Source organism: Phoca vitulina, unplaced genomic scaffold, assembly GCF_004348235.1.
Source record: "Phoca vitulina isolate PV1807 unplaced genomic scaffold, GSC_HSeal_1.0 scaffold41, whole genome shotgun sequence".
NCBI lineage: Eukaryota > Metazoa > Chordata > Mammalia > Carnivora > Phocidae > Phoca > Phoca vitulina.
In genome coordinates, this window is record NW_022589744.1 from 11187583 (window position 1) to 11205813 (window position 18231).

Consider the following 18231-nt stretch of genomic DNA (forward strand, 5'->3'; position numbering starts at 1 on the left):
CTCCCTCTCCTGCTCCCGCTCCCCCTGCTTGTGCTGTCAAATAAATATAATCTTTAAAAATTTTTTTAAATAAATAATAAAGTGCTCCTTAGGGATGCCTGGCTGGCTTAGTTGGGAGAGGGGGCAATTCTTGATCTTGGAGTCATGAGTTCAAGCGCCACGTTGGGTACAGAGATTACTTAAAAAAAAAAAAACTCCATAAATTTTTGCATAGAAAAGGTCTTTATGATAGCAACGTATGTGAAATAGGGGGAGAACAATGAAGAACAGTTTATTTAACAGTGGTAGTTATACACTGACCCAACTATCAATAAGCTACACCACCATATTACCAAACAGTGCCCTTTCCACGCTCTTCCCTCTGGCTTTTAAAATTCCATCCAGTTTTTCTACTACCAAGTTTATATTCCCCCCAACATGGCAAAAGCTCAGACATTAGTAATTCCTAATTAAACAAGAACCCAATTCAAGATCCTTTATATAATAAAGTTCTCTGGCTTGAATTTCAATCCTAATTTTTAGGGCACCACCAAATTCCACCATTCAACAGTACCTAGTGCAACAACTCAAGAGATACACACTTACCTGATCTAAGATTTTTGGGGGGCAGGCTTCCCTCAGTTTCACAATATAAATTGTAAACAGAGATTGGTAACATACAGGAATAAAAGTCATTGGTTCAATATTAACTCATATATAGAGTGAAAAAACTATGGAACAGGCATGCCTGGTTGGCTGTCAGAAGAGCATGCGACTCTTGATCTTAGGTCATGAGTTCGAGCCCCACATTGGGTGTAGAGATTAAATAAATAAAACTTAAAAAACCTACAGAAAACCTGTCTGGGGAAGCTCATTCACCATAAAAATGGGGGATGTAAAAAAAAAAAGACCATATGCAACAGAATGAACTAAGTGAATGACAAGGCATGATAGTACATGGGGACTTGATCCCAAAAGGCCACATTGGTGAATAAGAGGAGTGGAAATTCAGTTTCTTGAGAACCAATATGGAAGAACTGAATTAACAGGGATCAGACCTATTCTCTAGTCCTAGTTTCATAATCCTCTAGCTGTGTGACAAGTAACAACCCTCAGGAACTCAGCTTCCTCATCTCTAAAACAGGGGTTAGAATTAGGTAATCTAAATCTCTCCAGCTCTAATATTCTGTTTACTAGTTCTAGAGCTGTTACCCTTCCCCACACATTTGAATTTAAAAACTGTGGTGCCCTGCATATTTAAGGCTGTCTAAGAGTGGAGATATGTGGATAAATATTTTCTGTCCTTCAACATCCTCAAGGAACGAAGACTCTATTTTGGGTTAGGGAATATTTATTCATCAAAGGAGGCTAGAATGGTTGAGTGATTTATCAGCAGAGTTAGCAAACTCAACTTTCTCTTAGCTGCATGTACTAACCCATTCTGCCAGGCAGTGGTTACAGAGAATACTTGGGAGTAAATCCACAACATTATGACCCAATTTTTGCTAGTAAAGTTGCGTATTTGGAACTGCCTAAACTGTTTAAACAAAGAGGCTGAAACATCAGTTGCTAGTCATTTATAAACTTTGTTATTCTTTGTTTTGTATCAGTCTGTCAGGAATGCAGTGTAGCTTTATTTCTTCCTTGAAATGTTACTTCTAGCAGCCTACTCATTTCATGGTTTTTTCTAAGCTTCTCAATATTCTTCAGAATAAAGAAAACAGCTCATTTTAAACAAGAAGTTTATTTAAACAACAAGACGCTTGACTTGAAGGGAAAACTATCTAGGATTCATTTCTTTTAGAGTAATTTATCCCTACTTAAAGACAGATTGCCCTACATGTAACAGCTACGTACAAAAAAGTTATAAAATTGTCCTTGGTTTTACAATGATAAATGAAAAACATTAAAATTCTCCAATCGAACAAGGTATGCAAGGATTTTTATGTTGTTCTTTTTTTGTTAAACAGTGAGAGCAAAATAACTTACTGGAATATAAAGATAAGAGCTGACTGAGCATGCCACTAATGGAGAGAGGGGGTATTTTCACAGAAGCAGTATTTTCCCCCATCCCATCTCCATTTGATGTCGATCAAAACATACCATTGGCCATTTAGTTAAAAAAAAAAAATGCAATATGCTTGTGCACATACACAGTTACTTTATGTACAATAAAGGAATGGGGAAGGGGAAAATGAAAGAATAGAGAAAACTATACTGTAGTAGTCAGGATGTGGTGGAACCAAATTGCGGCTTTCTAATTGAGAATGTCTTCTTGGTCTGGAGGAACAGAGTTCTGGAGTAAAGTAGCAGGTTCCCTTTTTAGTAGACACCTCCTGTCTGCTGCTGGAACACATCAATTGTATCTTCATCCTCCATTTCCAACTGGCATACGAGAGAAGAAAAACAAATGGAAGGCCACTGATTATCAGCTCTTAAGATCTGTAACTCTCAAGTACCCCGAAAACTGCACAAGTTCCACCCAATTTCAGTGTTCATTATTATGGACATCCCATAGCTTAATGTAGCACCAGTCTTAAATTAATTTTTCACTTGGTCTTCCTTATATGAAGATTATAGAAAACTTAGTTTTTAAGTGAAAAAGCTGGGGAGCACCTGGGTGGCTCAGTTGGTTAAGCATCTGCCTTCGGCTTGGATCATGATCCCAGTATCCTGGGATCAAGGTCCACATCGGGCTCTCTGCTCAGCAGGGAATCTTCTTCTCCCTCTCCTTCTGTCCCTCTTCCCTGCTTGTGCCACCCCCTCTCAAATAAATAAAATCTTAAAAAATAAGAATTTTAAGGGGCGCCTGGGTGGCTCAGTTGGTTAAGCGACTGCCTTCAGCTCAGGTCATGATCCCAGGGTCCTGGGATCGAGCCCCACATCAGGCTCTCTGCTCAGCGGGAAGCCTGCTTCTCCCTCTCCCACTCCCCGTGCTTGTGTTCCCTCTCATGCTGTCTCTCTCTCTCTCCCTGTCAATTAAATAAATAAAGAAAGAAAGAAAGAATTTTAAGTGAAAAAGCTGAATATGTGCACGAGTTAAACTGCCTCACTTTTAATTACTGAAAATAAAAATGTTATAAAAATGATAAATTTATCACTTATCATAATGATAAAAATAAAAAATTATATAAAAGGGCGCCTGGGTGGCTCAGTCGTTAAGCATCTGCCTTCAGCTCGGGTCATGATCCCAGGGTCCTGGGATCGAGCCCTGAATTAGGCTCCCTGCTCAGCAGGAAGCCTGCTTCTCCCTCTCCCACTCTCCCTGCTTGTGTTCCTGCTCTCGCTGTCTCTGTCTCTGTCAAATAAATAAATAAAATCTTAAAAAAAAAAAAAAAAAAGACATAAAAAACAAAATAAATGGAACTAAGAATATGTGTAAAGGTTCTCACTGCAATGTTGTTTAGATGAGCAAAAGACTGGAAATAACCTAAATATCAATAAAAACTCAAAGAAATGTGGTACACTCTTAACATGAAATACCACACAGATTTACATGTGTAGAAATGGAACTATCCCTAAGATATAATATTAGGCTAAAAACAAACTTAAAAACTAGGTAGCGGAGTGCCTGGGTGGCTCAGTCAGTTGGGCGTCCGACTCTTGATTTCAGCTTGGGTCATGATCTCAGGGTGGTGAGATCCAGCCCTGAGCTGGGCTCCGGGCTCAGCAGTCTGCCTGGGATCCTCTCTCCCCCTTTTCCCTCTCCCCTTCCCTCTGCTCATGCTCAATAAATAAATATATAAAATCTTAAAAACCAAAACCAAAAAAACAAACGAGATGGCAAAAGTGTTTACAATATGACTATATTTGTATTTCTAAAAGTGTGTTTGTGTATGCGCACGCAGGCATAGCATGAATGCATCCTGGCATGTGCAGGAAGCATTGCAGTTAGCTCTGTGCAGTAAGGGAAGGAATATGTGTAAGGACAGATTTATTAAAAAACTACTTTAAATTTTAAACTGTAACTCACAAACTAAGTTTGCAAGGCTCACTACCCACACATTATACATAAAAGAACCATCCTTCCTACCACAGTAGAAAAATCTTGGTACATATGGCAATCCTATGAAATAAATAACCTTTGTAACAGTTTATTATGCTGAGGGCGCCTGGGTGGCTCAGTTGTTAAGCGGCTGCCTTCGGCTCGGGTCATGATCCCAGGGTACTGGGATCAAGCCCCGCATCGGGCTCCCTGCTCCGCGGGAAGCCTGCTTCTCCCTCTCCCACTCCCCCTGCTTGTGTTCCCTCTCTCGCTGTGTCTGTCAAATAAATAAATAAAATCTTAAAAAACAAACAAACAAACAAAACCCCACAGTTTATTATGCTGATAATTACCCTCAAAAAACACATTCTAAAAACTGGTAATTTGGGGGGAGAAAAACAAAAACAAAAACCAAGAACCCTGGATACCTAAAGACAAGAAAGGGAATCATTTCTAACGAAGTTCAAATACACTAAAGTAGGACTGTGGCATTAAAATGTTAATGACTAAGTCTCAATTCCCTCTTTTGTAAATTGAAATAGCATTCAGTTATAAGAATTAAATGAGTCGAAGAGAATATTTAAAGAACGGTGGGCACTTAATTATATTACTATTAAAACTGGTCATTAAGATGTTCTTTTTTTTTTTTTTAAGATTTAATTTTTTTTTTTGACAGAGAGAGACACAGCGAGAGAGGGAACACAAGCAGGGGGAATGGGAGAGGGAGAAGCAGGCTTCCCGCCGAGCAGGGAGCCTGATGCGGGGCTCGATCCCAGGACCTGGGATCATGACCTGAGCCGAAGGCAGACGCTTAACGACTGAGCCACCCAGGCGCCCCAAGATGTTGTTCTAATTTATACTTCTATTTAATAAACATTGGGAGAATAATTCTAAAATGAATCAATTTCATTCTACAGTTAAATTCAATTTCAAATACTCAAAGGAGTTCGATTCCACATTCAATGTAAAGTTTTTTTTGTTTTTTTGTTTTTTTTAAAGATTTTATTTATTTATTTGATAGAGACACAGCGAGAGAGGGAACACAATCAGGGGGAGTGGGAGAGAGAGAAGCAGGCTTCCCGCTGAGCGGGGAGCCCGATGTGGGGCTCGATCCCAGGACCCTGGGACCATGACCTGAGCCGAAGGCAGACGCTTAACAACTGAGCCACCCAGGCGCCCCATCAATGTAAAGATTTTATAATGCAGTTCTGAACAAATCCTCCTCACAGTTTAATATTTGCAGCCGGCAATGTAGAGACAAGAACTTGTTTTTGGTGGTGGGTGAGAGCATCAAAAGACAGCAAATACATTCTAAACATCCAGGTTTAGCATAATAGGTTTTTATTCTTTTTAAACCATCAAAACATGTCTTCAGCCTATCTACTAAAATAAAACCCCCAGGATGTTACATTTATAGTGAAACTTGAAATGCCTTCAAAGGATAGAAGAGTTTTTCCTGTCTCTCATTCACCAAGAGAATTCAGCTCCTCCTTGTGGCTACCTACTATAACTGCTTCTTAGAGACTCATCACAGGAAATTACTTCAAAATATTCTTCCCTCAATTACAAACCAGACATTTAAAAAAAAAACTTTTTTTTTAAAGATTTTATTTATTTGACAGAGAGAGACACAGCAAGAGAGGGAACACAAGCAGGGGGAGTGAGAGAGGGAGAAGCAGGCCTCCCGCAGAGCAGGGAGCCCAATACGGGGCTGGATCCCAGGACCCCGGGATCATGACCTGAGCCGAAAGCAGACGCTTAACGGCTGAGCCACCCAGGTGCCCCAACATTTCAAATTTTTGAAGGTTATCAACAAAACCACAACCAGGGTAGGCTGCTTCACTCCTACCATATTTACCACTTTCTAGTTTTTATGGACTGATAAATTTAAAAGTAGAAAGGCTCCAATTTAAACTTCTATCAAAATATTTTTTCCCTAAACTAGAAGTCTTGAGTGGAACCCGAGAGGGTAAAAAGAAACAAAGACAAAGAGCTTCTGCCATAGAAGACCGCCCAGCTGGTATCTTACAAAGTGACATGTGAAGAGATAAAGGGATCAGACACAGCGTCACCTTTTGCAGAGGCTTTGGAAAGCCACCTATTATCAAGAACCCTACTGATCGAGCAAAACCATCAAGATACTTCCAGTTAGAGCCCCAAGATCCCTTTAGTTCACAAGGACAACTAAAAGAGATTTCAGCATGAGAAGTAAAAAGACTCAGGATCAACAGCCAACCAATCACCTGTGGGGGAACCCGGAGTATGATCAAGAGCTATAGCAACAAAAACAGCATTCTGAATTATTTTTCTCCAAATAATGCTGGCAATAGGAAAGAATGGATTAAATTAAATGACCTGTCAGCTTTACAAAATGATAACTGGATATTTAAAAACCAGTGACATATCCTGAAGAAATACTAATATTCATGATATTTTAGAGTTTTGCACTTGGGTGAAAAACTGTATTCCAATATCTAAAAGTTTACAAATAAAAACAAGGCTGTTGAGAAAATTACAAAACACTGACTTTTCTAGTTAGCACAAAGAGATTTTTACCTGTGCAGGTGTGTCTGTTTCATTGATTGGCTGCCCATCAAATCGGAATCTGATCTGCCTCATTGACAAACCCTACAAGAGAGTTTAAAAGCAGTAAAATGCAAAGAAACAGTAAGAACTAAAATTATATGCATACTTAGCCATAAATATATTAAAAGAGAAACCTAAATAAACAATCATCAACATGTTAACATTTCTGTGTGGATAAAAAGATTTGGCATGACTTTCACTTTCTTTGAACTATGTTTGAACTTCTTTGGAAAAATGATTTTTTATTTTTTATTTTTTTAAAGATTTTATTTATTTATTTGACAGAGAGAGACACAGCGAGAGAGAGAACACAAGCAGGGGGAGTGGGAGAGGGAGGAGCAGGCTTCCTGCGGAGCAGGGAGCCCGATGCGGGGCTCGATCCCAGGATCCTGGGATCACGGCCTGAGCCGAAGGCAGCCGCTTAACGACTGAGCCACCCAGGCGCCCCGAAAAATGGTTTTTTAAAAAGATTTTATTTATTTGAGAGAGAGAGAGAGAACAAGCTGGGGGAGGAGCAGAGGGAGAGAGAAAAGCAGATTCCCCACTGAGCAGGCTGACTTGGGGCTTGATCCCGGGATTCCAGGATCATGACCTAAGCCAAAGGCAGACGCTTAAACGACTGACAACCCGGGTGCCCCAAAAATGATTTTTTTAAAAAAAGGTCTTTTTACGGGCACCTGGGTGGCTCAGTTGGTTAAGCAGCCAACTCTTGATTTTGGCTCAGATCACGATCTCAGGGTCGTGAGATGGAGCCCCAAGTCAGGCTCTGTGCTCAGCACAGACTCTACTCGAGATTCTCTCTCCCTCTCCCGGTGCCCCTCCCTCAACTCCCACTCCCACTCTCTCAAATAAATAAATCTTAAAAAAAGGTCGTTTAAAAAAGCTGTAATACTTTGAGACCACAGCTACTCCAAGCTTGAATAGATTATAGCTTCAAACTACATTTATTTTTTTTTTTAAAGATTTTATTTATTCATGAGAGACAGAGGCAGAGGGAGAAGCAGACTTCCCGTGAAGCAGAAAGCCCGATGTGGGACTTGATCCCAGGACTCTGGGATCATGACCTGAGCCAAAGGCAGACGCTTAACAACTGAGCCACCCAGGCGCCCCAGTCAAACTGCATTTAAGTGAGTTAGAAAGATACTGAAATTTAAAGTAACATATTTGCACAGCGACATTCTTCTGTGCGTTTAAAGAGCTCTCCAAAAAGGGGGAAAAAACCCACCCTTAATAATGAAAACTGTAAGTCACCTAAATAAATGTAATGATTAAAATTTTGCCTTAAAGCTACTTAACCTTCATTTCTATCCAAACAATTCCTTTCACCAAGCAAGAGTAACCTATGTCAAAACCCAGCACAATGTTAGGCACACCACAAGAATTCAACAAGTTCTTACCCTTCGGTAATCAACATTTCCACCGTAACTGTCCTAAAACCATCCATAAGCACACAAGCTTAAAACTGTGGAATACCTCAAAAGAACCACCTGCTTTTTAAATTCCTTCTCAGTACTTACCCAGACCAGCAATGATTATTTGTCAACCTCTCACTAAAAAGCACGCTCCAGGAGGGACAAGAACCTAAGACTGTCGTGGTTATACTGCATTCCTTGCACACAGTAGGTGCTCATGGGTATGCTACTGATGGAATAAAATGGATGAAAAGCAGTATCTACCTTACCATGCTTCATTTTATTTAAAAATAAATCTAAAGCTACTAAGTTGAGGAGCAGCTTTATTACAAAAAGGGAATTTTAAAATTACATTACTAGAGTTTAGCTTCAAGAAATTTTTATATTTAAGGAGATAAATGAGCCTAAGTATGCCCCTTCTGCAAAACAGATTCCGAAGTTTTACTAATCATTACCTACCTGGGTGGGGAAAAGGGGAAAGGAACAAAGTAGCAAAGCTGGTAACTGCAGCCAAATGAAGACAAGAGAGGAAAAGAAAGTATCTTTGGAGATATGCTGTGAATATATTAACTGGAAAAAGAGCTTTTAAGGAAGCATCCTACAAAAAAAAAAATCACTCCTGTATCATACTCAAATCACCAGCTATAATTACTGTTACACAAATCCCTGCTTCAACTTAACTGAGTTCCTAGGACTAGAATACTGAAACAAAGTGCTCAATACTTATATGACACCTGTATTCCTTTATTTAACATGGATTCATTAAGTCTGTCTTTAAAACTACCTTTAACATGAAGATCCTATTACCTTCCTTTAAAACTCTAGTCTGTGACACGTAACACTTTCAGACTAGCCTTTGTCTTGAGGAATACAAGCAATTCCCAGACCAGATAGGGGACATCCACAACCTTAATTCATTCCTCATGACATCCAAATTTAATTTGTGATTATGCAAAGCAACCATGAATTAAATGCCAAGCCATTAACTACTAACTATACATTTGCAAACACTCCATTGAAGACCCATTGCTGTAACAAAATACTAAGCCATATGCTGGGTTCTTCCTCTACTATGTCCACTAGGAAGGTCCTAAGGTCAATGGCATGGCCGTTCAAAACAAGAGGGGAAAAAAACACAAGCCCAGAACACGCATCGTATTCCTTTATTACTACCTGTTTGCATGCTTTTCCTTAACAATAAAATGTTTTATTTTGCTACAGATCAAAAGTCCAAAATTCAGGAGACTTGCCTTTCAGATTCCATGAATCCTGTAAATTCAAACAATGAATTTACATTAAACCAGTATTTGGGTTCCACTTCTGAGTAAATTTTCTCTCTGAGCTTTAGCTTCAGAGTTGTACCACAGAAGAGCTCTGTGAGGTTATCTCTTTGGATCCCTATTTCTTCATTTCACAAAAATGAACGGGACTAAACCAATGAATCAGCCTGGGCTCTCTGAAGCCACTTAACATTCCATGAAAGAATCTGTTATAGTAAATGCACACTAGAGTGGAATAGTATGCCCTCAGCCAAAAGCTATACAGCTGACAAAGTGGGCAAACTCAATTCTACATGTGAATAGAAAATTTATTTACAAACCAACCTCTGGAGGCTGTTTGAACGTTCTCTATCACTTTATAAGCATTTATTGAACACACTCTATATGTCAGGTAGTGGTTTAAGCTCTAGAGAAATAGTGAACAAAAAGGCCCTATGCTCATGTAGCTTACATTTTAATGGAGAGACAAATACAGACAGTGATCAATACAAGAAAACAAAAACAGTGAGAGGACCGAGTGATGGGAGCAGAAGCACTCTGAATTAATCAGGAAAGTCTCTGAAGTTAGTAATCAACCAAGAGTGGAATAAAATGGTTGAGGGCTCAGCACTATCCAAGAGAAATATGTGAGCTACATATATAATTTTAATTTTTCTAATTGCCACATTAAAAGCAGATAAAATTTTAAATGTTGTAAATCAATATATTAAAAATCCTTTTGTTTTAACATGTAATTAACATTTGAAAAATTAAGATATTTTACTTTTCCCACTATGAGTTTTCAAAATCTGGCATATATTGTACACTTTCCAGCACATATTAATTTGGACTAGCCATGTTTCAGGAGGTAAACAGTCACACGTGGCTTGTGGCTTACTGTTTTGAACAGTACAGGTTTAAGGAGAGAACAGAATTTGTTGATGGATTTTATAGGAGTTATAAAGTATCAAAGATGATCCCAAGATTCTGACCTCCCAACTAAATGTAACCTAGTGCTATTTACTGAGAGGGGACACCAGAGAAAAAGATTTCTAGGAGTAGAATCAAGAGTCTTTTGCACATTTGGGGATGCCTGGGTGGCTCAGTCGTTAAGCGTCTGCCTTCGGCTCAGGTCATGATCCCAGGGTCCTGGGATCGAGTCCCACATCGGGCTCCCTGCTCGGCGGGAAGCCTGCTTCTCCCTCCCACTCCCCCAGCTTGTGTTCCCTCTCTCGCTATCTCTCTCTCTCAAATAAATAAATAAAATCTTAAAAAAAAAAAAGTCTTTTGCACATTCAATTTGAGATGCCTATTAGACATCTACTGGAACTCCTCCAAAGATCCAATGCCAACTGAGTTCATTAGAAAGTAAATATGAGCATTCAATTAATCTTGATATGAAATCCTTAGTCAAGAATCCTGAACTGTCAAAAAACCCCACAAAAAACCACCTTTAGCTATGCAAATTAGATTGGATAAATATTTTAGACTTTTGGGGCGCCTAGGTGGCTCAGTCGTTAAGCGTCTGCCTTCGGCTCAGGTCATGATCCCAGGGTCCTGGGATCGAGCCCCGCATCGGGCTCCCTGCTCGGCGGGAGGCCTGCTTCTCCCTCTCCCACTCCCCGCTTGTGTTCCCTCTCTCACTGTGTCTCTCTCTGTCAAATAAATAAAATCTTAAAAAAATTTTTTTTTAGAATTTTGAAAGGCGTTATACCTACATTTAAAAAGCAGGGATCAGCCCAATTAGGTGACACTTCAACTCCCTCTTCCTTAGAATGAGAGAAGTAAACATTTGAAAAGTAAACAGGGATCTTGTTTCATCAAAACTCTGAGGTTATTCCCAATTTAAAAAGAAAATGGGAACTAATCTTTCCAAATTTTCCTGAATCTTATCTTCAAATTCTATTTGCATTCCAAGTGATATGCAGTGGAATTATATTTTTTATGGATTACCAATACTTTTTCCCCTAGTGCAAATTAAGAGTGGTCCCAAGTTTAGTCAACTTAAACCTAACAAAAAATTTAAGAAAAACTTTATTTACATGAGTAATGCACTAAAAAAAATTTTTTTTTGACAGAGAGAGAGACAGTGAGAGCAGGAACACAAGCAGGGGGAGTGGGAGAGGGAGAAGCAGGCCACCTGCGAAGCAGGGAGCCCGATGCAGGGCTCCATCCCAGGACCCTGGGATCATGACCTGAGCCGAAGGCAGATGCTCAACGACTGAGCCACCCAGGCGCCCCAATACACTACATTTTAATATACCAGGAAAATCGCCGAATTCTTGATTGACCTACTAACTCAATCTTACAGAACAATCTCATAAAGACAATCTGCAATATGGGATGTGCTATGTGTCTTTGTTTTTCTGGCATATGGTATAAAGCCCCAGCACATGGTAGGCATCTGATAAATATCAGATAAGTAAAAAGTTCCTTTGGGTCCCCTACAAGAAATACAGGAAGTCTTAAATATGAACAGTCTAGGATTAATAGAGATTATCAATAGATATGTATAATAAAATGTTAATGGTTAAACTAGGTAGTAAGCACGTGGGTATTCAATGAAAAGTTTTTCAACTTTGCATTACAGTTGAGTTTCCATATTAAGTTTTGAAAAATAGGACTGTTTAAAAAATGTATGATCATCTAAAATCTAAAACTTAGTAACGAGAAAAGACAGGCAGAGAATTTTGTTGAAAACCACTAAATCTAGGGCGCCTGGGTGGCTCAGTTGTTGAGCGTCTGCCTTCGGCTCAGGTCACGATCTCGGGGTCCTGGGATCGAGCCCCACATCGGGCTCCCTGCTCCTCGGGAAGCCTGCTTCTCCCTCTCCCATTCCCCCTGCTTGTGTTCCTGCTCTCGCTACGTCTCTCTGTCAAATAACTAAATATTAAAAAAAAAAAAAAAAACAAAAACACTAAATCTAAGCATGAGTTTCTACTTTGTAAAAGGTATGCTATGTAAAAGTTCTACAAGATTACCTTTTAAAATTCCCCTGTAACCTGAAGGGGCACTAGTGTTCAAATATGGAAGACGCTAGAGTAAAAATTCTTTAGCACAAGTAGGAAGTACATATTTATTAGTGTGTAGAGGGATTTCACCAAAATTCTTCAAATAAGAGTACACTGAAAATCATTATCTTTTAAAGAACTATAGGGGCGCCTGGGTGGCTCAGTCATTAAGCATCTGCCTTTGGCTCAGGTCATGGTCCCAGGGCCCTGGGATGGAGCCCCACATCGGGCTCCCTCCTCTGTGGGAAGCCTGCTTCTCCCTCTCCCCCTGCTTGTGTTCCTGCTCTATCTCTGTCAAACAAATAAATGAAATCTTTAAAAAAAAAAAAAAAAGAACTTTATGATTAGTTTACATATGAAGATAAAAATCATATAAGCACAGTATTCTATTATAAATAAATTAGGCATAAAACAAAGTTTCAATCTCAAAATGAAGTTTATCCTCAGTTTCTTCCAAATGCCCTTAGAGCTCATGCAGGAAGTCCAAATATCAGCTCAAACTCAATCTCCCAACTTCTATAGGTTTAAGTCTTACTCTATTTGGAGCCTATTTTTAGGACAATTTGCAATGCAGACAACTTGTTTTTGTCTAAAAGAATGACTTTCCCAACTTTTATATGTTATACATTCAAAGTTGAATAAAAAAAATACTTCTGCCAGGTTACTATTGAATTAACTAATAAAGGTATCAGAGTTTTTGTTATACTTGCAAAAGTCATCTTTAAAGTTGCCTCTGTATTGTTACAGATTCAACCTCACAAAAGGAAGCTTCTTTGTCTTAAACTCTGCACTCACCTCCCAGCATCTATTCATCTCTACTTCCTCTTCTTGCTGTCCATTTACTAATTTCTGAGTAAAATGCAAATGTCCCTATAACACAGGAATGTTTCTGCCTGACTCAGGAGGTTAAATTTCTTGACATCTACCATTATTTAAGAAAATATTACAATTTTACATGCTTCAGGAAAATTGCAGTGTTGTTAAACTCACAATTTAATTTCCAAATTTGTTTAAATGCTCAAAATAAAATGTTTTGATGTGACACAAATTTTAAATGGATTAAAAAAAAAAAAAGAGCCTAACAAGAAATTTTATCAAGATCATTCTTATTCTCTTATAAAAGTAAAATCTCATCCCCTGAGGAACAAATTTTGTGTTGTGGCTATAATTTGATGAATTCTGGCATAGGACTAGAATCATATAGAATATTAACCAAACCATCCTCAGGACTTTCATGAAGCATCAACATACCAAGTGTAGGATAGAACTGATATGTCAAGTATATAAGTGCATTCATTCAACCAAAAGATAATTATAATATTATGCCAGCCTAGTTTCTATTCTCAAAAAAATAAGGTTTGTTTTCTCTTAATAAGTTTTATTGGAAGTGCGTATGTCAGTTCCTCACCTGTCGTTCACAATAGGCTTTCATTAGTTTACTAAGTGGTGTATGCCTCTTAATCTTAAACTGCACCACAGAACCATCCTGCCCCGCCACCTTCAAATTAATATGATCGTTGTTCTCAGTCTTGACTCCTTCCTGTTGAAAGAAAAATAAAAGTATAATTTGGAAAATGTGAAAAACAAACACCTTTTAAAGTAGCAGCAGCCCAACTTGCTTCAGAAATCAACAGGTTTCTCATTCTGTATGATAAAAGAGTATACAGCTGTTTTCAGCCGCTGAAATCAATCTGAAAGATGAAAAATCCTGGAGCAATGATATTAAATAGCTGTCACAGAAACGGAAAAGTAGCCTACATGCAATACCATCAGCGAAAACCATTGACTTTTATCGATGGGTCCCACTCAATTCACTGAAAGGCACTCCTGCATCTGAATTTTCTAAAATGGCATATTTTATCCCTCAAAATGTGTCATTTCCCTTAAAAAGATTAAAAATAACCATCCTTTCTCTTTATAAAGCGCTTTAAGTACAGAATGCAAGGATAAAAATCTAAAACTTGCAACCGAAAACTCATTACAACCGTCTTGTTAAAAAGTTACTAAACTCAATTTAATAACTTATATCTCAACTACATTTAAAAAAAACCTAACTGAGGAATATCCCTCGATTCTCTCTGAAGCAGCGGTAGTAACTTAGAACCACTATTCATGTTCGACTCTATTAGCAGCCTCACTTTTGTTTATTTTCAGTTAAGAGCTCTTATTCTCCCCTCCCCTTTGTTGTCATGGGTCAAATGCAGTTTTCTTCCAAGTCTTCCTTGTAGATTTCCACCCAACCTGAAGTTCACCAAAATCAAGGGCTGATGTAATTCTGTAGCCCCCAAGTCACTTCAGAAAGGAAAGGGGAGGGGGTGTCACAGAAGAAACCCTACGAAAGTCCCGTGTGCCAGGATTAGAAGTGTGTGCCTTAGTCCTCACGGGAAGAGCCTCCCGGTGCCTCAAAACCCGCGTTAAAAAGTTAAGCCCTACCAAGTCTTTCTGCTCGCACCTCTGCCTCCAACTTCTCGAAACCGCATGGTCTCCGCAGGTTAGGGGTGATCTGGCACCCAGGCAAAAGCCCCTGCCCAGCCCCCTGGGGACCCCGAAGCCGGGAAAGTGGGAAATACTCCCCGGGAATCCCCGAACCCCCGGCCCCTCACGACGGCCCGATGGGGAACCCATCGGCAGCCCATTGATTCTCCTCGAGCCCTCTCCAGGCCAGCGCGGCGCGGGGCAGGGGTCCCCAGATGCCCGCAGCCCCCCATCCCTGAGGGGGGAAGCCCGGGGTGGAGGGAACTCCCCGCCACCGCGGAGGCGGCAACACCCGCCGCGGCCAGGCGCGGGGTCCGCGGAGGGTGGGGACACCGCGCGCCCTAACGCCCCTCCGCACGCGCGCCCGGCCGGCCGGGCCGGAGGAGCTCCGCTCGCGGCCGGTGGGCCCGCGGGCGTCCGCGATTCGCCCGCCCTACTCGCGCCCGGCGCGCACTCCGAGGCGGTCGGGGGCGGGGGAGGGCGGCGGGGCCTCCTCCGGCGCGGGAGGGAGGAAGAGGGGAGGGAGGAAAATGGCGCGGAGCGCCCGGGCCTGAACCGCGGCCGGCCCCGTGGGGGGCCCAGGAAGGCGCGGGGAGCCCGGGGCTGGCTTGGGCCGGACCCCGGCCCGCGCCGTGACCCCGACCGCGCGGCGAGCCGAGGAAGCCAGCGCCGAGCTCACCTTGGGCTTTTCGTCGGCCATGGCGAGCGCCGGAGTCTCCTCAGCTGCCGCTTCACAAAAGAGGTACCAGGTCCGCACCGAACGAGCACACAAGCAGCACCAGGAGCGGCAGAAGAAGGAGGCGGCAGCGGTGGAGGAGGGAGAGGGCGCGCGCACGTCGTGCGCTCCCTCCCCCCACCCTGCGTGCGCGAGCACGAGTCGCCGGGGCTTCCCATTGGTTGCCGCCTCGCGGGAGCGCGCAACGCTTACATAACCACCCCCACCCCCCGCCTCGCACCGCCCTGGCCTGGGCCCGGCGCCCGCCAGGCCGGCGGGAAGAGGCGCGGACACGCGCACCCGGCCCGCCGCGGGGGCGCGCCTGGCTCTGGGCGGGGCTGTATTGTCCTCCTTCTGTGGGGGAGCTTAATCAAAATGGCTTCCAGCTGGTCCTCGGTGGGGACGAGGAGGCTTGAGGCCTAGACGTGAGACTCAGGCCGGGGAAGGCAGACTGAGTAGAGGAGGAAGGGGGAGCCTAAGTAAAAGCCCCAGCAGGAGGATCTGGGAAAAAACCATCTTGTTTGGTGACCCAAATGCAGCTTTCCACACGGTTGGAGGTACATCACACTCACTCAGCCTCTCATCTTTTGAATTTTAAAGCTTCAGCTTCAACCCGCTTCCCACCGGGCTCTTGCTTCAGTGCGGTGCCTCCTTGCTTCTTGCTGGTAAGCCCGTACTTTGCTAGCTGAGGAGAAATTTTCATCCTACAAACTCCTTACTCATGGCCTGGCTCCCAACCTCCAAGAGGAAACAGGATCTGTAAGAGTGAACCACTCAATATCCAGCTTCCAAACCAATCGGTCAGGGTAAAAAATAGAAGTAGGTCCCTCCTGTCTTAGGAACAATCCTGACTTCAATGCAGTGGATTCCTCCCGCTACTCTCGGTAGGTTTTATTATTTCCTTCGTCCTATGCTTTCTTCCACTCCTCCCTTAGCATAGAAAAAGACTCTTGATTCTGTTTCCTTCTTCTATCTAACTCCATTCTTGGCCAAACATCTTGAAAAACTGTCCATGCCAGCTGCCTCCACTCCCTCACCTCCCACTCACTCCTCAATCCACGCAATCTGGTGCTGTCCCTGGAGCTCCGCTAAAACTGCTCTCTGCAAGGTCACCACAGGCTTCTGTGCTGAATCCAGTGCGCCTCCCCGTTCCTCACTCCTCTGAACTCCCGCCCTGTGACTTGGGGCTGTTGACTCGGGCCGGTCCTTGATCCCTTTGCAATTCTTTTCCTCCTCAGCCCTTCCCTTAAATGTTCCTTGCATTCTGTTTTAGATCCTTTTCTCTTATCATTCTGTTCCCTCTCCTGGATGATTTCACCCACCTTCTATTACCACCTATTAGCTAATGATTCTCAAATATGTATTTCTAAACTAGAGCTTGCTCTGATCTTCCAGCCCATAAATCCAACTGACCTGTGAACATCTCCACCCGGATGTCCCAGAGGCACCACAAACTCAGCAAATTTCAACTAAAATTCCTCACTTCACCTTCCGGGAACTGCCCTTCTCCTTTGAGTTCTTGGTTCACTGAGTGGCACACCATGACAACTATTTCTCCTCCAAGCCGGAGAGCTAGGGGGCGTCCTTGACTTCCTGCTCTTTTTCACCCTCGCCGGTCCCCAAGCAAAGGATCTTTGAGTCTAGTCTATTCCACCTTCTAAATACCTACCAAATCTAGCTACTTCTCTTCAGCCTCTGTCTGGTCTCTGGGCTAGTCTCATTTGCTGGGCTTCCAGCTGATCCTTCATGGGGAAAAGGAGGCTTAAGGCGCTAGGTGTAAGACAGGCCAAGGAAGGCAGATTGATCAGGGCAGGCAGGTGAATGAAGCCTGAATTCAAGTCGGCTTACCCCAAGGCTACTGCAATAGCCTCCTGTTTTGTTATTATTTTTGTAAGGTATGTCCCTCTTGTGCCTATATATTTGAGTGGATCAGAATCATCTGGGGTACCATTTTTTGTTTGTTTTTGTTTGTTTTGTTTTGTTTTAAGCAAGCTCTACTCCCAACATGGGGCTTGAACTCACCTCCCTGAGATCAAGAGGTGCATGCTCTACCACCTGAGGCAGATGGGTGCCCCTAGGGTACCAGTTTAAATGCATATTCTTAGGGGCGCCTGGGTGGCTCAGTCGTTAAGCGTCTGCCTTCGGCTCAGGTCATGATCCCAGAGTCCTGGGATCGAGTCCCGCATCGGGCTCCCTGCTCTGCGGGAAGCCTGCTTCTCCCTCTCCCACTCCCCCTGCTTGTGTTCCTGCTCTCGCTATGTCTCTCTCTGTCAAAAAAATAAATAAAATCTTTAAAAAAAAAAAAAAATAAATAAATAAATGCATATTCTTAGAAAAATAAAATAAATGCATATTCTTGGGCAATGTGGCTCTGGAATCCCCCATTTTTAACAAGCTTGCCTGGTGATTCTTGCACACACTGGTCTGAGAACCACAAACCATTCTTTTTTTTTTTTTTTTAAGAATTTTTATTTATTTGACAGAGAGAGAGAGCACAAGCAGAGGAGTGGCAGGTAGAGGGAGAGGGAGAAGCAGGCTCCCCGATGAGCAAGGAGCCAGATGCAGGGCTCGATCCCAGGGTCCTGGGATCATGACCTGAGCCGAAGGCAGACACTTAACCGACTGAGCCACCCAGGCGCCCCACAAACCATTCTAAAGTAAAAACAAGGGCGCCTGGATGGCTCAGTTGGTTAAGCGACTGCCTTCGGCTCAGGTCATGATCCTGGAGTCCCAGGATGGAGTCCCGCATCCGGCTCCCTGCTCAGCAGGGAGTCAGCTTCTTCCTCTGACCATCCCCCCTCTCATGCTC

The 18231-nt window shown here is 42.4% G+C and overlaps 1 protein-coding gene across 1 annotated transcript; it reads right to left on the reverse strand.

The window, feature by feature from the left end:
• Window positions 1–1704: 1704 nt before the first annotated feature.
• On the reverse strand, window positions 1705–15574 carry SUMO2 (small ubiquitin like modifier 2). Its single transcript, XM_032429487.1, has 4 exons — window positions 15387–15574; window positions 13641–13772; window positions 6521–6592; window positions 1705–2364 (listed from the first exon to the last, which is right to left on the reverse strand). The coding sequence occupies exons 1-4, from the start codon at window positions 15405–15407 to the stop codon at window positions 2302–2304; spliced, it is 288 nt and encodes a 95-aa protein (XP_032285378.1). The 5' UTR covers window positions 15408–15574; the 3' UTR covers window positions 1705–2301.
• Between the last annotated feature and the right edge of the window lie 2657 nt (window positions 15575–18231).